Below are 25,115 nucleotides of genomic sequence, written 5' to 3'. Positions count from 1 at the left end.
TTGAGGGTATGTGATGGGGACGTGGGGTTCATTGTGCAGTTTCTACCTCTGTGTATGTTCAGAGGATTTCATAATGAAAAAATTGTGAAGGGAAAAAACTAATAAAAGCAGCGACGAAAGGGGCACCTGGCTGGCTCAGCCAGTGGAGCGTGCGACTCTTAATCTTGGTGTTGTGGGTTCAAGGCCCACATTGAGTGTAGAGATTACTTAAAAAAAAATTAAATCTTTAAAAAAGAAAAAGTCAGCAACCAAACAAAAAATTCACAAGGCGGTTTAGCTTGGCCTTCATACCACTTTCTGGATTGTGGTTTCTCCAGAGGTGGGTATTGAACTCCTGGAGTGTGGGCTTCTGGAAGGCATGGCCAATCTGTGGTCTCAGGTACGAGAGGCCTGTGTTCAGGGATGCTACATCTGGAAGGTGGGGCCCTCCCGTTGCTGGAGCAGCGGTATAATTATTTATCTCCCATGACTTGAAAATACTTCTCATAGAAAATTCACATGATCTGCCTTTTGTCATAAAATAATATCTTTTTGGAAAGGTTCTAGAGTGTTGCTGTCTACTTTTTGCTTGTAGAAATTAAAGATGCTCTTTTTTCCTATTTAGAAAATGTATTATATAAGAAATACTTGTTTTTTAAATACTGTAAACTTTTACTCTCACAGCAAAACATGTTGATTCAAAATTGAGAGCGGGTAATAAAGAAGCAACAGACGAGGAGCTGGAGAGGATTCTCGACAAGGTCATGATAATATTCAGGTTCATTCACGGTGAGACACACTCTGCGCTGTTCCTATTAACACTGAGCAGGGAGAGACGAGATGGTCAACACGTCTGTACATGGGCCCCTCTTTTCCTTGAGACAGATGGACAGAAACACTCCCGCTTCCGTGTCAGCACGGGGAATGGAGGGGTGGGCGCCCACCGATGGCAGCGCGGGTGTCCTCCTATGGGGGCATCCCACGCAGGCCCCTGCCGAGCTCCCTGCGGCACAGTCGCCACTGGAGTCTCATCAGGAGTGAGCAAGTGCGCGTTAATAGTCCAGCGTCTCACACCATTTTCATTTGCTTATAAACAGGGAAAGATGTCTTCGAAGCATTTTATAAAAAAGATTTGGCAAAAAGACTCCTTGTTGGAAAAAGCGCCTCAGTAGATGCTGAAAAATCTATGTTGTCCAAACTAAAGCACGGTAAGCGTGTGGGCCCCGGGGTGTACCCTTCCCTGCGCTGGGCCTCGTCCCCGGGGGTGCTCACGCCTCCGCTTCTGTCCCAGAGTGCGGCGCGGCATTCACCAGCAAGCTGGAAGGCATGTTCAAGGACATGGAGCTGTCCAAGGACATCATGGTGCAGTTCAAGCAGGCAAGCTCTGTTTGTTTCACGTGGGACAGCCGAACAGGAGCCACCCCGCTTTAAGTTATGTTGGGGGGGGGGGGGTGTCAGCCAAGGGAAAACCCTCCACCTTGAGAATCATACTGCTCATGTCCACATGTCCAAATAACTGAAATTCAAAATGAAAAAGAAAAGTAATCCCTAAAAATGCATAAAAATTTTTGATTTAAAGAAGTGTCCTAGAGTCTTGTATTGGTAACATAACCAAGAAAGAAAAAATATCCCAAATGACTTTGGAACATGTTGCATGGCTTCAGTGGGATGTGTTCTTGGGACTAGGTGCAAACACATGTTGAACTGTGGTTTGAAAATTACACTGTTTACTCTTTTACGAACTAGTTATTTTTGATGACATTCTACAGTAACTGTTTCCTCTTGGTTTACTTTGTCTTTAGTATATGCAGAATCAGAGTGACCCAGGCTCTATAGATCTAACCGTGAACATACTTACGATGGGGTACTGGCCAACATACACACCTATGGAAGTGCATTTGACTCCAGAAGTAAGTGTTTCAAAGAGTGTTTGCCCTTTATTTTTCATATATCAGTGTTGCCAAAGTACCGTGGACTGCTTTGGGGTTTTTTTGTTTTTAATGTTTATTTTTGAGAGAGAAAGAGAGAGCGCAAGCAAGGGAGGGGCAGAGAGAAAGGAAGACACAGAATCTGAAGCAGGCTCCAGACTCTGAGCTGTCAGCACAGGGCTCAAACTCACAAACCGTGAGATCATGACCCGAGCCAAAGCCAAGAGGTGGATGCTTAACCAACTGAGCCACCCAGTCACCATGCAGTAAATTTTAAAAAGTATTTGGGGAAAGGGCACCTGGGTGGCTCAGTCAGTTAAGTGTCCAACTTTCAGCTCAGGTCATGATCTCACAGTTCGTGGCCTCTGTGCTGACAGCTCAGAGCCTGGAGACTGTTTCAGATTCTGTGTCTCCCCCACTGTCTTCTCTGCCCTTCCCCTACTCATGCTCTATGTCTCTCTCCCAAAAATAAACATCAAAAAAATAAAAATAAAAAAGATAAAAGTGTCTGGGGAATAGTTATGGAAACCAAATACATTAAGTGTTTTATTTATTTTTGAGAGAGTGTGTGTGCGCGTGTGCGTAAGAGGGTAAGGGGCAGAGAGGGGGACAGAGGATCTAAAGTGGGCTCCCCGCCGACAGCAGAGAGCCCAGTGTCAGGTTCGAACTCAGACCTCGAGATCATGACCTGAGCCAAAGTTGATGCTTAACTGACTGAGCCTCCCAGGCACTTGCCCTGTGGACTTCTTACACACATACCATGCACAGAGATGCTGCCTGTCACGGAGTATTTAATGAGAGGTTTTTTTAAATCACAGAAGTAAAACTGCAGGGTCCTCATAGCCTCTGGAAAACAGCATTTCACCATGACGGCCTGTGTCCCCTGGCTGGTTTGGGGTGGAGCCAGGAAGAAAACAGCAGGGACAAGGGCCTTCTAGAAAGCACCAAGAAAGGCACCTGGGAGCCCAGGCTGGAGACAGCCTGTCATGAGGCTGTTTGTTCCGTTTCCAAGACTCTCTGTTTCAGGGTTTTCTTCTGTTTCTGACTCTGCTGGTTGGTCTTTGTGGTTGTCTCCTTTTTGTGTTTGTTTTAACTGGTTATTGAAGTACAGTTGATGCACCGTGTTACTTGTCTTCTCCTGTGGGCCCTCCACCTCTACTCTAGACGCTAACGTTCCCAGAGCCTATCAGCTCCCTTCTCAGCCCACACAGGCCCTCAGCCTCCAGCCTGTGAGTCTGTGGTCCTGAGCACATACGCACCAATGTCCCCAGGCTCAGACGCCCCAGATTGCTGCAGTCCCCTCCTCCCTCCCCAAGCGACTGCTGTCTGCAGGTGCCACAGCTGTGTCCTGAGCTGCCTGCGGGCTCTATGCCCCTCAGTTCCCACATTCTCCAGGGCTTCTGTGCCCCCCTCCAGAAAACCTCACACCAGAAAACCACCTCCAGAAAGTGAGCCACCTCCAGAAAACCTCACTCCACCCCCATCCATCCTCAGCATTTGACTGCTGGTTAAGACTTCCCTCCCCAGACGCTTTCTCCAGAAAACCCTCTGTCACCTCCTCACCCCGCTCACTGGGCCAGGCAGGTCCATCCTGGATGTGTCTCTTGTGGCACTTTGAGTTTGTTTGCGTCTTATTTTGAGGTGATTCAGACTTACAGAGACTTTGCGAGAATAGTTCAAAGCATTCCCAGAACGTGTTGCCTGTGTTTTCAGCACTGACACTTGAGAGGCTACGTCATACCTCCTGCACCTAGTACTTTAGTGGGTACCTCCCAGAGACACTCTCGAGTCAATTACTGCCGTAACAGTTTTATCCCAGGGGGAGGGAGCCCTCTCTGCTTTTGTCCAGACACCGTCCAGGCCCCACACCACAGTTACCCCGGTCCTCTTCCCCGTATCAGCTACACCAGCCTCTTCTTTCTTAACGCTCACACATCCCAAAACCGCACACCAGTTTTCATGAAGTATGTCCACAGGGCTCATCCAGCAAGGGTCCCACACAATTTGCTCAGCCAGCAGCACGTCAGGAGGTACCTGCTGTCCGTTTGCCCCCGTCTGTTGGTGTCCCACGTTGTCGTTGGCTAAGGCTTTAGCTGGCTTCTTCTCTGTGTGGTTAGTGTTTCTCCTGTTGTACTTTTGAAGTAATCTGTGGGAAGGTACGTGGACGTGGTGTGGACCTCCTCTCCCCCACCAGATTCTCCTGCTGGGCGATCCCTGCTCAGATCCACTTTCACCTTGGTCAACAGTGACCGTCTCTGTCCTCCTCTGGACAGACTCGCGGACTCCTGGTTGCTTGCTCCGATGCCCCTGTTGTCTGCTATCCAGCTGCTGGAGCCCCTGTCAGCTCCTCTGTCCTTGTACTGGCCCTCGTGGTTTCCTGGTACTTTTTTGTTGTCTAGCAAGAGATGCTGAAGGCTTACTGTACTGGCCTTTGTAAAAATATGCCCACAGTGTAAACACAGGGGAGGAAGCCATGGGGGAAACGGACTGCAGCTCACATTTCAAGCCGTACAGCTGAGCGGCACCTGCGTCCAGTGTAGAACTTCGTCATTGTGGCAAACAGAACCCTGCCCCCGTGGGGTTGAGCGTTCACTCCTGCTCCAGTGCCCAAGCCTGGGCACCTGCTGGCCCGCTAACGCGGGACTTGCCCGCTCTGGGTTTTAACATAACTGCAGTCACACTTGGTGGCCTTCTGTGTCTGACCTCTTCCACTCACCGTGCGGGTTCCACGATGTGTAGCCCACATCGTGCTTCCTTTGTGAAGGCTGAATGATGTTCCACTGTGTGTGTGGACCAAGTTCTGTCCCTCCGGCCGGCTGGCTGGCCACGGACACTTGAAAGGTGCGTTTACCTTTCGGCCACTGTGAATAACGCTGCCGTGAGCACAAGCGTGCAGAAATCTGTGTCCTGGTTTTCAGAGCCTCTGGTACACACCCAGGAGTGGAGATGCGGGTGAGAAGCTGGTTTTCCACTGCAGCTGCAGCCTGTTACGTTTCCATCAGCAACACGGCTTCCAGTTTCCCCATATCCTCCTCAGTATTTGTTATTCTGGTTTTTGATCAGAGCCATCTTCGTGGGTATGAATTGGTATCTCGTTTTGGTCAGATTTGCTTTTCCCCAATGAATGATGATTTTGTCGAGCATCTTTTCGTGTGCCTATTGGCCACCATAGCTCTTCTGTGAAGAACTTTCTATGCAAGTCCTTTGCCCATTTTTACTTGTGTTATCTGTTGCTAAATTTTAAGAGTTCTGTGTATATTCTGGGCACTAGATCCTTATCAGATATGTGATTGGCAAATACCTTCTCCCATTCTGTGAGATACCTTTTTACTTTTTTGATAGTGTTCTTTGCACAAAATTTTAGAATTTTTGTAAAGTCCAGTATGTTTTCTGTTGTTACTTTTGTTGTCATATCTAAGAACTGTTGCCACATTCAAGGTCTTAAAATTTTACCTCTGTTTTCTGCTAAGAGTTTTATCGATACTCACTCTTACATGTGGGTGGGTCTCTGTTCCATTTTGAGCCTGGGATTGTAATTGGCACATAATAAGCACCCAGTGTTAGCTGCTGTCCTCTTACCATGATGATTATGGCCACTCCTAGGAATTAATCGCAAGGAAAAAGTTTTTAGGAAGTTCATCACCTTATTAGCTTTTATTGGTTGAATGTCATATGGCACCAAGTATGTTTTCTTTTTTTGCAAATTATTTGTTAAGTTGACTTCACACCCCCGGTGCAGAGCCCAACATGGGGCTTGAACTCATGACCCTGAGATCAAGAATTGGATGCTTAACCCACTGAGCCACCCAGGCGCCTCTAGATATGTTTTCTGAAAGAGTCGTTGTCTTTTGGATATATACTACAATACTTAGAAACGAAATGATAATTGTGCCTGGGATCTGATGTGGTTGAATGTGGGTGTGGGTAATAATTCTGAAGTGTGAGGATGGGGTTGCTGGGCAGATGCAAGGCCGACGGGCATCCTGACCAAAGGCACTGCTTGGACAGAGCGCAGAGGAGCTGACAGATGCCCCAGGCAGGGAGAGCGGGCCTTCGCTCCCTCGCTGATGCCCTGAGCTCTCTGTCCAGAGAGGGACAGTCACAAGTTGCTATGAATGCCCTCAGAGCCAAGAGCAGTTGGAGAAGGCCTCTGTGAGGAAGGGGCTCTAAAGATGACCAGGGGGTTACAGAGGGGTGTCCCTAGGTGGAAGCCTGAGGGAAGACAGCACAGCATACTCGTCCAGTGGGGGAAGCACAGGGCAGGCCAGTGCAATCAGTGGTTCTGGAGGACAGGACCTTGGCAAGCCTTGGAAGGGTTTTACTCTTTATTTTTATTTCTTTTTAATGTTTGTTCACTTTAGAGAAAGAGCATGTGAGCCGGGGAGGTGGAGAGAGAGGGGGACAGAAGATCTGAAGTGGGTTTTGTGCTGACAGCAGAGAGCCAACGTGGGGCTTAAACTCATGAGCCGTGAGATCATGACCTGAACCGAAGTCAGACGTTTAACTGAGTCACCCAGGCGCCTCAGAATCTTTTTTTGTTTGTTTATTTTCGAGGGCGGGGGGAACATGCACACGTGGTTGAGCGTAAGCAGAGAAGGGGCAGAGGAAGAGAGAGAGAGAGAGAATTCTAAGCGGGCTGTACCCTATCAGCATGTGGGCTTGAACTCACAAACCGTGAGATCATGACCTGAGCCAAAATCAGGAGTCAGGCACTTAACCGATTGAGCCACCCAGGCGCCCCAAGAGTTTGACTCTTTATCCTAAGAACTTGGAAGCAGCCAAGGATGCTGACAGGGCAGTGAGCAGAGTGCAGACTATCTGGCACACAGGACCCTGAGGGCGCCCATGTGTCCGGGGTGGAAGGTAGACACACCAAGGAGACCTTGGAAGGAAGGGACATGAGACAAAGACATGGGGGTCTAAGCCATGAGTCACTGAAGGCAGGGAAGCCGCCTCTCACAAAGCTATTTCTGATCGAAGCCTGATAAGAAGAACCCATTGGATTTGGCAGCACAGATCATTGGCTATCCTGGCTGCAGAGCAGTGAGAATGTCGAGGGAACCGAGCAAACAAAGTGAGAGGGAGTGTGCGGGACACCAGAAAATGCACCCTGAAACACTGTCAGACAGCAGAACCCGTCTGTAACTAAGCAGGAGGCCAGGGGTGGGGAGGGCTGGACACCGGGAGAAGGAGGAGGGGCTTCAAAGGAGTGAGACCACAGCAGTAAAGAACTGTGAGAGGGACGCCTGGGGGGGGCTCAGTCAGTTGAGTGTCCAACTCTTGACTTCGGCTCAGGTCATCATCTCAGGGTTCATGAGTTTGAGCCCCACGTTGGGCTCTATGCTGACGCTCGGAGCCTGCTTGGGATTCTCTTGCTCTCTCTCTGCCCCTCCCCTTCTTGCTAGACCACTCTCTCTCTTCTCTCTCTCAAAAATAAATAAACTTGAAAAAAAAGAACCACGAGGGGTGCCTGGGTGGCTCAGTCGATTGGGTGCCTGACTTCAGCTCAGGTCATGATCTCATGGTTCATGGGTTTGAGCCCCGCATTGGGCTCTGTGCTGACAGCTTGGAGCCTGGAGCCTGCTTCAGATTCTGTGTCTCCCTCTCTCTGCCCTCCCCCCACTTGTGCTCTTTCTGTCTCTAAAATAAATAAACATCAAAAAAAATTAAAAAAAAAAAAAAAAAAAAAAAAAAACCACAAGAAAGTTTAGAAGGTAGGAGAAATCCTCCCAGAAAGTAACGATGGAAACAGTGGCACGTCATGCCTCCTAGACAAGACTGCCTCCGGTGCTTTCCAGTGCCCTCCCAGCCTCACCACAGCCTGCTTCCCAGCACCCTCCCAGCCTCACCACAACCTGGCAGGACACAGCTGGGCCTGCAGACGGTCTCTGTGGTCTTGACTGCATGTGCTACTGGCCAGGGGAGCCACAGCGTGGGCTGTGGAGACTGAGGAACACAACCTGTCTGTGCATTAAGTACCACTTGAAGCAGCACCCATGTGGGAGGCAGACCCCAGTGTGCCAGAGTGGCAGACATTTGCACAGGTAACAGAATAATCCAAAGAAACACTGTCAAAATACGGAACTGATCTTTTCATTCAGCTGTGAAAAATTTTGAAAGCTTTGTAAATTAAGCAGTATGTGGTTCTTTGGATGTGTGGTGTTTAGCATAATTATACTTATTGTTTTCCTGTGCTTGGCAGATGGTTAAACTTCAGGAAATATTTAAGACATTCTATCTTGGAAAGCACAGTGGTCGAAAACTTCAGTGGCAAACCACGTTGGGCCATGCTGTTTTAAAAGCAGAGTTTAAAGAAGTAAGTTCTTTGTCTGTTTCATAGACAAATAACATATAAATATGTTAATAGAATATTTTCAATTGTGGTTGATCTTTGGTAACAAACAAAGGAAAAGGTCATTCGGCATAACTCCGTACTGCCTTTTCTTGGTCAATGATAATAAACAGCTGAAGGATTAATATTCCAATCAATAAAGTCAATAAAAAGTCAATAAAAATAGAAAGCATTTACCTAGCTGAAAAAAGAGCAAAGGAGTGCTCGCTTCAACAGCACATGTGCTAGAATAGGAATGATACAGAAATCAGTGCAGCGACCCGGAATGTGTGAAGCTTCCAGGTTTAAAAAAAGAAGAAAGCAAAGGATGTGAAGAGGCAACTCATAAAAGCAAGACTAAGAAGTCAAATTCATTGAAAACCTGCTCTATTTTTCTGCCAAACATTTGCAAATTACAGTCCAGTGAAATGCCACATTTCGAGTACTGATTGGTCAAGGCTAAAACCTCGAGGAACAGCGCCATACAGAGCGTGCTTTGGTCTCACATCTCCCGCCTCCAAAGTCACAGGCTTTGTTACAGTGGTGCGAGTTCCAGAAATTCATCATAATAAGACGTTTTCACAGAGCAGTGAATAAGCCCGTTTGTCGCGGTGCTATTGCTAAAAGGGACGTAATACAAGAGGAAAGTGCAGACGGTGTTTTGATACCAGAAAGAAGCAGGTCACAAAACAATGCCTGCATGTTCCTGTTTAACTTCAGCTTTGTAAATAAGATTCAGTTGTATACACCAAGCAAAAAATTTACAGAATGACTGCTTTGCTAGCTGTTACCATGCACTAGGCACCGTATCCTATAAATCCTATGTGCATGGATACTACGTATGTAAATTGCATGTATCCTCTCCTGCCTCTGCAGACCAGGTGGGGCAGCCATGATTCCCCACCTCCACCCAGAGAGGCCGGTCCTGGGGGTGAAGCCCTCTAGACCCCAGCTGCTTTCCTGCACACAGAACTCACAGGTTTACACGGGGTGCGTCCCATGCTCTTTCAGGGGAAGAAGGAGTTCCAGGTGTCCCTGTTCCAGACACTGGTGCTTCTCATGTTCAACGAAGGGGACGGATTCAGCTTTGAAGAAATAAAAATGGCCACAGGGATAGGTAAGAGTCCTCGCTCCATGACTGTGTGGCCTCCGCGTGTCCTTGTTGTTAGAGATCAGCCCAGTCTCTGCCCGTCACACGTGAGTGTGGGGTGTCTTTCACCATTGTCACGTGTCCTCATTTCGGTGCTAGTCTGTGCCCGATTCTCTCCCCACCCAGAGGATGGTGAGCTGCGAAGAACGTTGCAGTCCCTGGCCTGCGGCAAAGCACGAGTTCTGGTTAAGAGTCCCAAAGGGAAGGAGGTGGAAGACGGGGACACATTCATGTTCAACGGGGAGTTCAAGCACAAACTGTTTCGAATAAAGATCAACCAGATCCAGATGAAGGAAACCGTACGTATAAGCTTTCTTGTGTCACTCACTGGGTACTTACCAAGGACTCATTCGTTTGTACGGTCAATTCCTAAGTCTTGTAAGAGCACTTTAACGTGGGAGGGGTGGTGAGGTGGTGGCTGTCACAGGCCCACTGGAGTGTTTGTAGCAGCGAAGACATTCTCAAGTGTCTCATGTCCAGGGCAGGTCCTGGACCACCGCCCTCAGGCCCTTCCGAACAAGGGAGCCCTTGCAGCCTGAAGTGCTGCCACGCAGGGGAGGGGGGAGGCAGTGGGCCCTGGCATGTAAATGAGGAGAGGCCTTGTGAAGGCACCAACCCATTCAGACAAGACCAGGGCAGCGTCACAGCTTCTTCACCCCCCTCAGTCGAGCGTGGTCGCTCCCTTACCTGGAAGTGTTCAGGTGGAGCCCGGTGGGAAAAGAAGTTCAGATTACACAAAAAGAAATGCGAAAGATCAGTAAGTATATGAAAGATGTTCATTCTCATCAGTAATTTTTTTTAATTCAAGTTAAAATAATACCCCAGGGCTGCCTGGGGGGCTCTGTCGTCGAGCAGCAGACTCGTGATTTCATGGGTCCAAGCCCCACAGAGCCTCCTTGGGATTCCCTCTCTCTCACTCTCTGCCCTTTCCCCACTTGCGTGCGCTTTTTTTTTTTTTTTTTAATTTTTATGTTTATTTTTAAGAGAGAGAGAGCATAAGCAGAGGCAGAGAGAGAGGGAGGCACAGAATCCGAAGCAGCTGCAGGCTCCAAGCTGTCAGCACAGAGCCCAACGCGGGGCTTGAACCCACAAACCGCGAGATCATGACCTGAGTCGAAGTCAGTGCTTAACTGACTGAGCCACCCAGCCACCCCCGCTCTTTCAAATAAGTAAAAACTTTAATAAAATAATACTCCACTTTTTATCTGTCAACATGGGAAATGTTTAAAAGTTTGATGATATCCAGAGTCGGCAAGTATATGGGAAAACAGGCATTCTTTTTGTGCTTTTACTTTATTTTTAATGTTATTTTTGAGAGAGAACAAGGAGGGGAGGGACAGAGAGGGGGGACAAAATCCCAAGCAGGCTCTGAGCTGTCCAGCATGGAGCCCAACATGGGACTCGAACTCATGAACTGTGAGATCATGACCTGAGCCGAAGTCGGCACTTAACCGACTGAGCCACCCAGGTGTGCTTATTTCAAAGTGGGACTGTCACCTCTGTCTCCTGGAGATGACCTTTACTGCCACTTCGACGTGCAGGTTTTTCCTGTGGTGTAAATGTCTAATCTTGTTTATTCTGTAACGGGATCACTCTGCAGATGGCATTTATATGTGCCGTTGTGCAGTCTGGTCTTGTTACTGTGGGTCTGCTTCCATGTCAGGACTTGGTTTCTCACGGGTGCAGAGTAGTTGGTCCTGTGTCCCTCAGGAGCTCAGCAGTGCCCTTGGGGAAAGGCATTCAGGTGGTTTCGATCTCTACTGGAAATAAGGTTACATTAAACATCCTGTGTACCTATTAGCTTTTTTCTTCAGTATAAAATCTTTGCCCTGGAATTACAGGGTCAAAGAATGTGGACTTTTGTTAGTCTGGCCACTCTTTTCCAAATGGAAGCCTGACAGATCTTCCCAGATTTCAGTGTCCGGTTTCACAAGAGGGCCAGCCCTCCCTCTGCCCGCCCTGTTCTTACAGGCACAGATAGTTCATTGCCATTTTAGATTGAATTTCTTTGAGCATCTTTATGCCATTGAGTAGCTTATGCACATCATGTCTTTCTGATCTTTAATTCTTCATGTTTTGTTTTTTAATATTTATTTTTGAGAGAGAGAGAGAGCGTGGGGGAGGGGCAGAGAGAGAGGGAGACACAGAATCCGAAGCAGGCTCCAGGCTCTGAGCTATTAGCACAGAGCCCAATGCGGGGCTTGAACTCACGAACCCAAGATCATGAGCTGAGCCGAAGTCGGATGCTTAACTGACTGAGCCACCCGGGTGCCCCTAGCCCAATGTTTTTTTTAAAATTACTTGTACTTTTCTATTAGTTTTTACATTTAAGTTTTTCTTTGAGCAACGTAGAAATTAATATCAAAAAGCAATCTAACTACTCTTCCTATTCTAAAACTGAATTGAAAATACCGTTCTCTGACAACTTATTTGAATTGTCACCTTTGTTATATATTAAATTCACATATTACGAGTCAGTTTTTAAATTCTCTTCTACAAATTCTATTGATCTCTTTCATATCCAGGACCCAAATTCTTTTAGTTAATGTACCCATTCCTAGAAATTTATTCTCCCAGTAAGTTTGAGAGTAATTTTATTGTGTCTTTGCCCTCCAAATAAGAACATTAACATTTTTTATTGAAAGTGCATTACATAGTTTTCAGTTTTCATTTTGGCTATACTAAATCTGATTCTTATCTGTGTATATATATAAATATAAGTCTCTTCATGGGAGTTTTCTACTAAAAGTCTTGGCATATTTCTTATTAGATGATTCAACAAATACTCATTAAGCACCTACTAAGGCGTAGGTCCTCTGTGAAGCACTGAGAATTCATCCGTGAATAATAACTTATTCTTATAAATCTTGGTTTCAAGGAACTTTCAGCAGACAGGTACCAGATGATTACACATCATTTAACTTACTACACTTGAGGTAGGAGACAAAAGCACAGTCCGACACCGTGGGTCAGGGAAGGCTTTCCCACCGAAGGCCATGCTGAGCCAGGTGAGGCCTGAGGAGGCAGGCCACAGACAGGTTATATACAGACTGGTCAGAGCTAAGAAGAATTTGGGGAAGCCACTGAAGGTTTTAAGCAAGAAGGGCCAATAAAATGCTGGCACCTATTAAGGGGATCTTTTCTGTTTACATGTGTAACCAGTTATTGCCAGTATGTATATATATCAACACCATTTACCCTTGTGTACTCTTCCTGTGTCCAGCCACTTCACGAAATTCTCGTTGGCTTTGATGGTTTTTTGATTTTCTCGGATTTTTGGATTTGTAGCTTATCTACAAATAATTACCACGTGTCTGCTCCAATTTGCTATAGTTCTTTTGTTCTCTTACTGCGCAGCTAGAACTTTCAAAATCACATTTGTATGAAATAATGGTGCTACCAGGCTTTTTCTTCACTTCCTGATTTTTTTTATCTCAAGTGGCTGGAACATTAACCTATTTGGGTTGGTGGATCCCTTTGGAAGTGCGATGGAAGCGTGGCTTCTCCCTTTCTGAAACTCACTTACCTTACATGCGGGCACAGACCTATCTCCTTGTAGATCAAACAGGCCTCCAGTAGGTTGCTGTTAACTAACATGAAGTTGTTATCAGGAGCTGTGCTTTGCTTCTGGTAACAGCTTTTTATCATGTTCAGGTGGGGTTTTTTCATTGCTATTTGTACGTTAATTTGTTTTAGATCAAGGATAGGTTTTCAATTTTTTTGTGCCTTTGCAGCGTCTGTCAAGAGATCACATAATCGCTGTGACCTCAACACAACTGTGATGAAATTCATTCCATTCCTAGGTTTCCTGATGCTGAGCAAAGCTTGCATTTCTGGAATAAACTCTGGTAGCTATTGTGTTTTATTCTGCTTTCTCTTCTGTGCTACTGGATCTAATCCAGGATTATATACAGTTGATAGTGTTTTGTAGCTTTTTTATGAGGGGAATGTAACTTTACATTCTTTTTCAAGCTTTGGTACTGAAGTTGGGCTATTCTTGGGAAGCTAGGTTTTGCTAGAACAAATAAAAATGCATAACAGAATAGGATTTACCCAATGTTTGGCCTTTCTTTGCATCAAATTTTCTTATCAGGGGTGCCTGGGTGGCTCAGTTGGTTGAGCATCCAACTTGATTTCAGCTCAGGTCATGATCTCACAGTCGGTCCTGAGATCAAGCCCTGCATCAGGTTCCATGCTGAGTGTGGAACCTGCTTCAGGTTCTCTCCCTCTCCTGCCTGTGCTCGAGTGTTCTGTCTCTCTCCCTCTGTCTCTCTCTCAAATAAGAAAAAAGTTTCCCATTAAACTCAACAATATGAAATAACACCCAACAGTATCTTTACATTTCACTTGTGTGTGTGTCTGTGTGCAGATTGAGGAACAAGCCAGCACCACTGAGAGAGTGTTTCAGGACAGACAATATCAGATTGATGCTGCTATCGTCAGAATAATGAAGATGAGAAAGACTCTTGGTCATAACCTTCTAGTTTCTGAATTGTATAATCAGCTGAAATTTCCAGTAAAGGTAAATGCACATTAGCTTAATTAAACTTAAAGTACTGCGCCGAACATTGAAAAAGCATGTTCAGTTCCTAACACATTAGAATCATTTGTCCTGCATTACAGGTGATCATTTACTGCAGAAATCTGCCTGTGTGTGCACACCAAATGTCAAAAAACTGGCAAGTGGGGACAGTAGGGTTTTTATCCCAAATGCTCTTTGTAACCGTCCCAGGAACTAGAGGCCCCAAATCTGCCACTGGCAAAGACGTTGACACCTTGTTAGGAGGGGGAGGGGGCCGGGGCAGGTGCTGTAGCTCCAGGCGGGTTTCTCAGTGGGGTGGCTATTCAGGTCACACCCTGTGATTGCGGGGAAGTCCTACTAGCTGCTCATTTATTCAGCACTGACAAGCTCCAGAGCATTTTCTGTTTTGGTGATACCTCCTCATTTCTGTGCATGAGAAAGTCAACCCTGAATCCTGTCTTTGCCTGCGTGTTTCTAGGCCGGAGGGTTTCTGCCCTGGCTGTACTTGGAGCACTGATCAGGTAGGGAAGTGTTAGGAAGAGCTCTTGAAAACAGGCGCGTCCACCTGGGAAGTATGGGACTCGTGAGGCCTGGCCCTGCAGAGACTGAGCCTGTGGGGTGAAGCTCCCTGGTTCTGCGGGGTCCCGTTGGGCAGAGGAGCAGCCGGCCCTCCATCCTCACTGAGGGAGTCAGGGTGAGCAGACACCGTGTTCCCCTGGGCAAGCACGCGGCTGCCGTGTCCTCTGCCACGCAGGTGTGGGTGCCCAGCCCTGCCGTGTACACCCTTCTTTCCCCCTCGGGCCAGAGCCAGCGCCAGCGCCCACTTTCCCTCTTACAGACGATAGGCCCAGCAGTTACAGCACTGACCGGTGGGAGGCATATGCGGTGGCTGTAGCAGCCGGCTCTGCCCTGGCAGGACCTAGCGTGGGTCTCACTGCATCTCATGAATGCTCCATCCGTCACTTGATAGAAAGCTAGGCCTTTTGATGGAATGTGCCCTTGAAGGGAGAAGCTTGCTCATAAATGTCAACATAAGTGTGCTTTCTACCACGGCGGAGCCAGAGACGTCCTCCCGGGGCTCGCTTGTTATGGCATCAGTCATCTGTGGACCTGTGGTTACACGACATGAGCAGCACATGCAGGAAATACAGGACTTGGGGACAGATGTCCTTGCAAAGGATGAAGCTGCCCTGAGACGTTACCAGATTCCCCTTTCAGACCAATGAAAATGTGCCACCCAGTAGGATGTGCCCTCCTTATGCGTTCGTTCGTGCTGGTAAAGAAGGGTTTTCATCTCCTCCCTCTCAGCCTGCTCAGACAGTAAATTCACACGAGAGCGCTTGAATCAAGAGGCCATGTTAGCATTGTCTCTGAAGGAGGGACTTGGATTGTCTTCGTTTTATAATTTGGTTATAATTATAAATAGTTTACCTGTAGATATGTATATTTTATATAAATTATAATTACTTGCTTCGCGCATATGTTTCCCCGTGTTTGTAAATTTACCGCCACTATAATTGAGGGTTTCGTTTCTCTTTTTTAGCCTGGAGATTTGAAAAAGAGAATTGAATCTCTTATAGACAGAGACTATATGGAGAGAGACAAAGACAATCCGAATCAGTACCACTACGTGGCCTAATGTGTCGGCCAGCCGTGTTCTCTCAGCGAGACCCTAGAATGTATCTTCAGAGCGGTGAAGCATTTCTGTGCCGTTCCCAGGACTTCTGAGATTGAGCCAGTGTGGAGACTTTTGGATTAGAAGGAAAGGATGATTCTCAGATCACCCTTCACAAAGCTTAGGGGTTTGCCAGCGGCACATGTGTCTTTCCTCCAGTTCTTCCTCTTACTGTTTTCGGTGTTTAAACTGTCGCAGCTGCTCGGGCAGAATGACTTTGAGATTGGACGAGAAGATATTGGGTAAAAGAGGTTCCTTTGTAAGGTGTTGCTTTTGTAGCAGAAAGCTGACAGCTTGGTGTGGGGTGTGTGTGTGCGTGTGATCACAGATGCACAGTTAGACCCTCCGTGCTGTGTCCGTGGGCTGCAGAGTGGGCTGGTGTGCTCCTGAAGGCAGGGGCTCCTGGTGGATGGGCATGTAGGTTGGAAACCAGAGCCCTTCGTTGGCGAGCATTAGGAAGAAACAGTCAGTGTCAAGAACTGACTCCTCAGTTCTGCAACGTCAATACCGACATCTGTCCGTTTCCTTTATCTTCCATGTTTTTACACTCTGATGACGGACTTCCCAGAGCGAGGTTTCTCGGCGAGACCCCTCCTTGCCGAGACAGCACTGGGGGCATGCTCACTGCGGTGAACTCACGAGCGTCTGAGTTGCTTGTGAATTTTCTGTTTAGGGGTCCCGGGGGCAGTGTGATTGCACCCACTCTTCTAAGATTGTGTCTCACAGCCCCTGCTCTTCGCACCGAGGTGACCGCTGTCTGGTTTCCTGACTGCAGTATTTGTACGATGGCATACAGTCGCTCTAACAGAGTTTGGTTTGCTTTACAGCCTTACGCAGGGAAGCTTGTTGTCCACGCTGTGACCACTGTAAGGTGTGGCGGGAGACACTCGAGTCCTGATGTTGGGAAGGTGGTTTTGTCAAAAGATTAAAGGATTTTGTTGGCACCTGGTTTCATGTTGTGTGTGTACAGGTGAGGTTGTGTGGGGGCCGACGATGTCAGTACCGTGAACTGTAACAAAGATCCTTTTCTGGTAACATTTCAGAGTACTTTATATTTTACATAATAGCATGTTTCACTTTGATTAAAAGCTACCAAAGGAATTTTGATCATGGTATAAGTGTTTAAAGCAATATTTTCTGGGATATACCAAGTTTATATAATTTGATTTTGTGCTAAATTATTAAAAACTTCTCCCTTTTTGAAACATGCGTGTTTAAAATATGACATCTTATGGGTTTCCATGTGAAAATCTCGCCCTTCAAGTATCCTCATTATTTCTATATTTGTAAATTTTCATTTGTGAGTTCTATGATTTGTGGTCTATAAAGACCAAATAGATTTCTACTTCTTAAATTTTATGTTCATTATTTCTAGAGATTGTTAATATTGTAATTTAATGTAGACTTACTCTGAATAAAATTAGTTTAATTGGCCTTAAAATTACATTAATAAAACTTGTGCTGTGTGAACTACACATTCCTCCTAACTCTTTAACGACTTAAACTTTGTGACCAGTACAGCGAACAGAGGAACCCAGCAGCAGGCCAGGCACGGTCACAGTCATCTCCCGGGAGATGGGCCATCGCGCCCTCCTCCACCACAGACTGCACCCGGTGGGGCCGGCAGGCCGAGCAGACCGAGCAGATCACGCTCTCACAAATCAGGTGGCGTCTGTGTTGTTGCAGTGAGAGGCCAGCGTGGCGGAGCAAATGGGACAGGGGAGACGAGGGCAGGGAAGGACACTTAGACGAGAGAGAAGCCGTGAAATGGGAAAGGAGGTGAGAGAATTTATGGATAAATGATTGCGTGCCCAGGAAATCTAAGAGAAACAACTAAAAAGCTGTGACCACAAAAAGAACAAAGCTTTTAACAGAACACAAAATTAGCAGGAAAGTCATGATATAACAGAAGGTCACGTTTTCAGCAACAACAAAAAGTGACAACATGCCTCATAGCAAACAGAATATCCACATGAAAAGCATTTTCATGTAACTGAGGAGCACAGAGAAAACCTGAGTGAGGAAGAGGAGTGGCTGTTCTCACATTTATCTGTGCAGCATCTGAACGTGCCACACTACCCTCTACTTCAGAACACAAACAGGGGCGCCTGGGGGGCTCAGTCGGTTGAGCATCTCCGACTTCAGTTCGGGTCATGATCTCGCGGTCCGTGAGTTCGAGCCCCGCATCGGGCTCTGTGCCGACAGTTCGGGGCCTGGAGCCTGCTTCTGATTCTGTGTCTCCGTCTCTTTCTGCCCCTCCCCCACTCATGCTCTGTCTCTGTCTCAGAAATAAATAAACATTAAAAAAAACACAAATGGTGATTCTAAAGCTAAAATTGAGGGGCATCTGGGTGGTTCAGTGGGTTAAGCGTTGGACTTCGGCTCGGGTCATGATCTCACGGTTTGTGGGTTCGAGGCCCACGTTGGGCTCTGTGCTAACAGCTCGGAGCCTGGAGCCTGTTTGGATTCTCTCTCTCTCTGCCCCTCCCTAGCTCTTGCTCTGTCTCTCTCTCAAAATAAATAAACATTAAAAAATGGGTTTTTTTTTATTCTTTTTTTTAGTGTTTCTTTTCGAGAGAGAAAGAGTTTATGTGGGGGGAGGGTGGACGTGCTCTGGGTGAGCTTCACCGCGATGTGGCAGCAGAGATGTGTGTGGGCAGCACATGCCCGCTGCCATTTCCAGAAAGGAGAAAAGCCACAGCTGGAGGCAGGGTGGTCTCCGAGGGATCATTTTGAGAAAGTCGGTTCAGCAGCTTTGCAGGTGTCTGGGCAGCATCCTGGGGAGGCCAGCCCCCTGAGCCAGGCGGGGGTGCCCCCAGGGTGGGCAGGAGAGGGCACAAGCCTGGGGTCAGCTCCAGAAGGGTGAAAAGTGTGAGTGTCTGGAGGCGGCTGGGCAAAGAGGGAGATGGGAGAGCCAGGACAGGGACCTGGAGAGAAGGTCCACCCCCTTGGCGTGTGCTCCAAAGAAGCTGGGATGCAAGGAGCAGGGCAGCTGGCCTGCAGGTGGCAGGGAGTGGGAGGGGGGCCCATGGTGAGGGGACCCAGGTGACAAGACGTCCAGCGGGTGCGGGGCTGCAGGAAAGCAGGGCCTCGGGCAGCGTTGAGGACAGTGGAGGTGCAGGAAGAGCCTCCAGGACAGGGAGGCCAAGTCCAGGTGCCTCCCAGCATCACCTGCAAGGGAGAGGAGCGAAGGGAGGAACCAAGAGGCCTGACAGGGGAAGAGCAGTGACTGGTGCTAGGGTCCAGGGGGCTTGGCTTGCCGGGAGGTGAACAGAAGGGGGTGGTCCAGGCGTCCCGGAGGTGGCCCCGGAGCCTCAGTTATGATGTGGGGTGACAGTCGCAGCGAACTAACTTACGAGCACATTTCTGAGTTTGAGACACCTATACTGTCGACCCGACAGAGTCCACTGCCTGGTGATTATGCTGCTCACTGCATTGGCCTTGATAGAATTCCCAAGTGGCTTGTGTGTCAGTGGGGGTGTGAGTGGGTCAGCGTGAGGGGGAGTGAGTGTGCAGGAGCGGGAGAGCAAGTGTGAGCTCAAGTGGGTGTGTGAGAGTGAGCTTGAGCAAGTTGCAGGGAAGCAAGCGTGAACTCAAGCGAGTGTGCGGGAGAGCAAGTGTGAACTCAAGCGGGTGTGCAAGAGGGTGAGCTCCAGTGAGTGTGCGGGAGAGCAAGTGTGAGTTCAAGTGGGTTGTGAGAGAGCAAGTGTGAGTTCAAGTGAGTGTGCGGGAGAGCAAGCATGAGCTCAAGCGGGCATGCAGGTGTGCAGGGGAGCGGGTGTGCATGGGAGCAAGTGTGAGCTTGAGTGAGTGTACAGGGGAGCAAGTGTGAGTTCAAGCGAGTGTGCAGGGTAGTGGGTATACAGGAGAACAAGTGTGTGGGAGTTCAAGTGGGCGTGCGGGGGAGCGAGTGTGCCAAGGAACCAAGGAGGAAAGTTTGAGGAAAGAAATGGCCAGTCTTTGTGTTAGTAACCAGGGGCCATTGCAGGTGGTGCAGGGCGGTGACGGTGGCGGGGGGTGGGGGGGGGGATGAAGGCAGGGGCAAGGCAGGGGTGAGGCAAGGTTTCATCTGGATGAGGAAACGAGCAGAGGAAAGGGCTCAAGAGGGGAGAGAGGGGTCAAGCCTAGGGGCACATGCATGTGTGTGTATGTGTATTTGTATGTTTGTGTGCATGTTTGTGTGTGTATACACGTTTGTATATATGTGTGTGTATATTTGTGTGTGTGCGTGTGTGTTTGTGTGTATACACACGTGTGTTTATGTATGTGTATTTGTGTGTGCATGGGTGTGTTCTTGCTAGAACAGGCCATAATGTAAAAGTAGGTACAGGTGGGGATAAAGGCAAAGCAACAGGCTGCAAAGCTGGGGAGACTTTTAAGGGTTTCTGTTACCAGTGATGCAGGAATCAAGGTCAGTTCCTTAGAAAGCAGAGATGTTGCATTTGACAGTGGACGTGGTGTGCTGGGTCTGCTTCTCAGTGATGGAATGTTCTCAAGGCACCAGAGTCAATGGAGAGATATAGTTAAAGGCTGCAGGGTTTTTTTAATTTTTTTTTTACATTCATTTATTTTTGAGAGACAGAGAGAGACAGAGTGTGAGCAGGGGAGGGGCAGAGAGAGAGGGAGACACAGAGTCTGAAGCAGGCTCCAGACTCTGAGCTGTCAGCGCAGGGCCTGACACGGGGTTCGAACCCACGAACTGTGAGATCATGACCTGAGCTGAAGTCAGACACGTAACCGACTGAGCCACCCAGGTGCCCTGGCTGCAGTTCTGAAGTCAGATGTGCCAGGGGCTAAAGCCTGGCTTTGTCACGATCTGGGTGCCCCTACAAAAATTACTTAAATTCTCTAAACTTGGTTTTCTTATATTTTATAAGGAGTTAAGGTGCTTATTATTAGCTCATGGGGTTGTTGTGAGTTGAAGCATACAAACGTATTCCTAACTTGTACCCCTCCCACAAAAGGGCACGTCGGTGCACATCACAGATTTGCAGTGCAGTTCTCGGTTAGGAGAGACCTCCTGCATAAATCTGAAATCTGCCCACAGGAGGGCAGGAAAGTAAGGGGAGGGAATAAAGAGCAGAAATAAGAAAGACGAGACAGACACCCCCAGATAGAGAATTAAGACCAAGGTCCACATCATCCACTAGACACACACTTTAAATAGAAAAACATGAAAACCAATCAGGAAAGCACTCCTCAGTGGTCACACGAACACCAAGTAGACCTTGGGACAAGGAGTATTCCCAGAGAGGAAGAGGCTGTTTCATAGAGAAAGGAGGCACTCATCAGATTTAACCCTGAATGTACTGGGCTCTTGTGACGGCATCAGAACGCATGGAGCAGAACCTGACGGAGCTGGAAAGAGCAAGCAGAGACAGACAAATCCGTGAGTTCAGTCGGAGGCTTCAGAATTCTCTTGTACCTGACTAACAGGAAAAACACAGACCCACCTTATGGATAGTTACACGATACTACACCCGACAGCAGCACATTCTTTCCAGTGCTTGGGGACATGCGTCAAGGTAGGCATACAGGGGGACATCAAACAAGTCTCATGCTTAAAAGGCCTGAAATTCTACAGAATATGTCTTCTGACCACAATGGAATTAAATTAGAAATCTTAAGAAATAATACTAAATAAAAATTCAAAATCTAACAGGAAGAGCACTGTTAATAACTAAATGCTTGGAAATTAAGCAACACACTCTTTCTTTGAAGATATTAAGTAATCTCTGGACCTAACATGGGGCCCAAACTTAACAACCCTGTGGGGAAAACAAAACAACTTACAACACTGAGATCAAGAGTCACACATTCCTCCGACTGAGCCAGCCCCAGCTGGCTTCTAAATAAATACGCCAGTAATTCTAAAACAGATAAAGTAAGTAAATGATACACTTTTAAATAAATAACCCATGAGTCAAAACCCACAAGGAAAATTAGAAGATATCTTGAATGAATAGGAAAACACAACATATAAAAGTGTACAAAATACTGCTAAAGAGATGCCTACGGGGAAATTGACGGCTTCAAATGCTTCCATTAGAAAGAGGAGAGGTTTAAATACAGTGATGTAAGCATCTACCTTCAAAAGCCAGAAACAGAAGAGCAACTTAAAACCAAAGAAAATAGATGGAAGGAAATAGTACAAGTAGACATCAAAGAAATGGAAAATGGACAGAGGAATCAATAAAATCCAAAGCGGTTTGTTCATTTGAGAAGGCCAACAGAATGGAAGAGACTTTAGCTGGACCAGTTAAAGACAGAGGTTAACAAACGTTATTATCAACACCAGCAATGAAAGGGCATGGTGACAGATCCTAGGGAGAACGTCTCAGGTCGGTTTATGCCAGTGAATTCTACAACTTAGACGGCACAGCCAAATGCCATGAAATTCACAAATTATCCAAGTGGACACAGGAAGAAACAGAATAATGGAATTTATAGTTTAAAATCTTTCCACAAAGAAAACCCCAGGAACAGAGAGTCTACTGGTGAATTCTATTAAACCTTCAAGGAAGAAGTAACACCAATCTTACACAGCCTTTCAAAAACCAGGAGAGAATACCTCACACCTATTTTTGAGTCCAGCATTACCCCAATACAAAAACCGGACAAGAAACTTATAGACCAAATATTAGCAATTTGAGTCCATCAATACACCAAAACCTAGTGTAATTTTCCTCAGAAGTAGAAGGTTGATTGAACATTTGAAAATCTAAGAAGAAATAAAAACATAATCATCTCAATAGAAGAAGCATTTGATGAAGTTTAACACTGTTGATTTAAAAAACAACACCTAGCAAACTAGGAATAGAAACGAACTTCCTCACATTTACTAGAGATTTAAGTTAACATTATGCTACATGGCAACAGACTGCAAGCTTTGGCCTGGAGGCTGGGACGTGGCTGGGGTGGAGGTCTTAGCCACTGCACCAAGACAGAAAAAAGAAAGAAAACTCATAGAGATGGGAGGGAGTTAGTAGTCTTTATTCACACGACATGATCATGGGGGTAGAACGAATCAAATCTACAAAACTGCTACCAGAGCTAATGAGCCAATTTAGCAAAGTCACAAGAGGTCGCTAAACAAAGGTCAACCGTATTTCTTTCCACATTCTAGCAACAACCAGAGAATGAAATTTAAAAGTACAGCCCCATTCACAGTAGCACCCGGAAATGTGTGGGATACAGAGAGAGATTACAGACTATGCACAAAGACATGTCCCCTGAAAATGAAAATAATTTAAAGGAGAGTAAAACAAACGAAGAGCCGCATCCGGTTGTTAACACGTCCACTTTCTCCAAGGTGATAAGTACATTCGATGCCCGCCAAAATCCTTTATAGAAAATGGCAAACTCCTTTTAGAATGCCTACGAAATTCAAAGAGTCAACGCAACTTGTAAAAGAACAGCTGGAGAGCTTACTCTCCCGAACTCTGCCAGATCTTTTGTGAAGCTAGAGACGGAGGCACTGTGGCATCCGTGCAGATGAACCGAACGCATCAGGAAATGCCACGGCATGCCCACCTGTATGCAACCACGTCACTTTCAACAAAGATGCCAACGTAACTTAATGGCTCAGAAAAGTATTTTTATCAAATAGCTGTCATATATGGGGGGGGGGGGAGGAATGAACACCGATTTTTATCTCACACCTTGATCGTAGGCCCAATTGTAGAAGTTAAAACCATGAAACATCTAGAAGAAGACACAGGAGAAAATCATTAAGATGTTGGGAAATACAGAGATTTCTTAGAACACAAAAAACATGAAGCCTGAAGGAAATACTGACCATTTAGATTTTAATTAATTTAAAGCTTACTTTTTGAAAGATACTATTAAGAAATATAATAGCAAGCCACATAATGGGAGAAAATATTTACAACACATCGAAGTATTTCTATCCAGACTATATTAAAAAACAAACAAACACTTAGAACTCAAAAGCAATAAATCATTTTAACAAATTAGGACAAAGTTTGAACAGACACTAACCAAAGAAGATGGGTGAGTGGTTATGAGGCACATGGAAGGAACTTTTCATGGCAATAGTCCCCAGGAAAATGCAAACTAGTCACAATTAGTGACAATGATGCAGCTATCCTGATTGCTTTTAATTGGGAAGGCTGGTAATAGCAAGCGTTGATAAGGATGTTACTGTTGATGTGAATATAGAATAGTGCCACTGCTTTGGAAAAGTATTCAACCGTTTCTTTTTAAACACAGACTCCCTTATGACCCAGCTTTTCCATTCTGAGGGATTTCCCAGGAGAAAGGAAAGTATCATCTGCCCAATGACACGGTTTTGAACAGTCATCACACTTTATTCGTAACAACACTGTCTTTCAGCAAGTGAACGGGTAAACAGGTGTTGTGCAGGGGAATCCACCCTATCCCCTCTGAGCAGGTCATGGGGTAACATGTGTTGAAGTATCTTTGTGTTGCTTTCAGTTCCCGTTCTGTCTCCCACCATTAGTAAAAGGCTCTGGTTAGCCACATCTCATTTCTCAAACTTGCACAGGCCCTAGTTAGCACCACCCCAGACCCCAGCGCCCACAGACAGCAACAGGTGAGTATGTCACTGGGAACATGAGCATATCTGAACTTTCACAATTACTCCTGCTCCAAATGACTTGGAACTGTTTTGAGTTAATCTGCTTTCCAAGGAAGTAAACGTTTGGTTCTTTTTTATGGGAGTTCCTTTTTCATAGCTCTCTAAAAGGAAGACTGCCTTGGTTTAAGTACTTCAAGGAATCTGTGGAAAGGAAGTTGTCAGAGACGTACGCAAGACACGTATAGATATTCTCAATGGCATGATTTATTTTGAGAGAAAATGAACAGGTGGGGAGGGGCAGAGAGAGAGGGAAAGAGAGCGTCCCAAGCAGGCTCTGTGCTGTCAGCATGGAGCCCGATTCGGGGCTCGAACTCATGAACCGTGAGATCATGACCTGAGCCAAAATCAAGAGTCGGACACTTAATTGACTGAGCCACCTAATGCACCTCAATGGCATTATTTTTCTAAATAACTTACTTTATTTTAGAGAGCACATGCACACGTGCGACCGGGGAAGAGGGGCAAAGGACGAGAATCTTGATCTCAGCACCCTGGGATCATGACCTGAGCTGAAATCAAGAGTTGGACACTCAGCCAACTGAGCCACCCAGGCACTACTCGTGGCATTATTTTAAACACCCAGAAGGTAAAGGCAGTCTAAGTGCCTTAAAGGAGAGGACTGATTTTCACAAGTGCTGGGTGAGAGGGGGTCTCGATTCTTTCTCCACGCAATAGCACACATTTCACTTGAAAGCTTATGGTTTTCTATTTTTCTGACATGTTATTCATTCACTTATTCTGTAAACTTACAGTCTTACACTTTTCAGCCACGATTTACTTGGCTTTCGTATAATTAATAAACCAAAAGTAAAAGTTCTTGCTGTAAACGGGCAAGAGAAGTGGGAAAGAGAAGTGAAAAATCTTGTCCCCAGGTAGTAAAGCACAGGAGGTGGCACAGACCCAGCTCTCA

At 46.6% G+C, this 25,115-nt stretch overlaps 1 protein-coding gene across 1 annotated transcript in view; it reads left to right on the top strand.

Moving 5' to 3' along the window:
• The window catches only part of CUL4A (cullin 4A), a 46,709-nt gene extending 29,649 nt beyond the window's left edge, over positions 1 to 17,060 (top strand). Inside the window, exons 12-20 of the mRNA XM_086708015.1 lie at positions 664 to 768; positions 1,077 to 1,187; positions 1,271 to 1,356; positions 1,782 to 1,889; positions 8,110 to 8,223; positions 9,250 to 9,355; positions 9,515 to 9,687; positions 13,758 to 13,910; positions 15,454 to 17,060. Coding sequence (XP_086564141.1) covers positions 664 to 768; positions 1,077 to 1,187; positions 1,271 to 1,356; positions 1,782 to 1,889; positions 8,110 to 8,223; positions 9,250 to 9,355; positions 9,515 to 9,687; positions 13,758 to 13,910; positions 15,454 to 15,549 — 1,052 coding nt within the window. The 3' untranslated portion in view covers positions 15,550 to 17,060. The remainder of the gene's footprint in view (positions 1 to 663; positions 769 to 1,076; positions 1,188 to 1,270; positions 1,357 to 1,781; positions 1,890 to 8,109; positions 8,224 to 9,249; positions 9,356 to 9,514; positions 9,688 to 13,757; positions 13,911 to 15,453) is intronic.
• The last annotated feature ends 8,055 nt before the right edge of the window (positions 17,061 to 25,115 follow it).

The sequence above is a fragment of the Puma concolor genome, chromosome A1, assembly GCF_028749965.1.
Source record: "Puma concolor isolate L17-30 chromosome A1, mPumCon1.1.hap2, whole genome shotgun sequence".
In the NCBI taxonomy this organism is placed as follows: Eukaryota; Metazoa; Chordata; class Mammalia; order Carnivora; family Felidae; genus Puma; species Puma concolor.
This window is presented reverse-complemented; position numbering and strand designations above follow the sequence as displayed.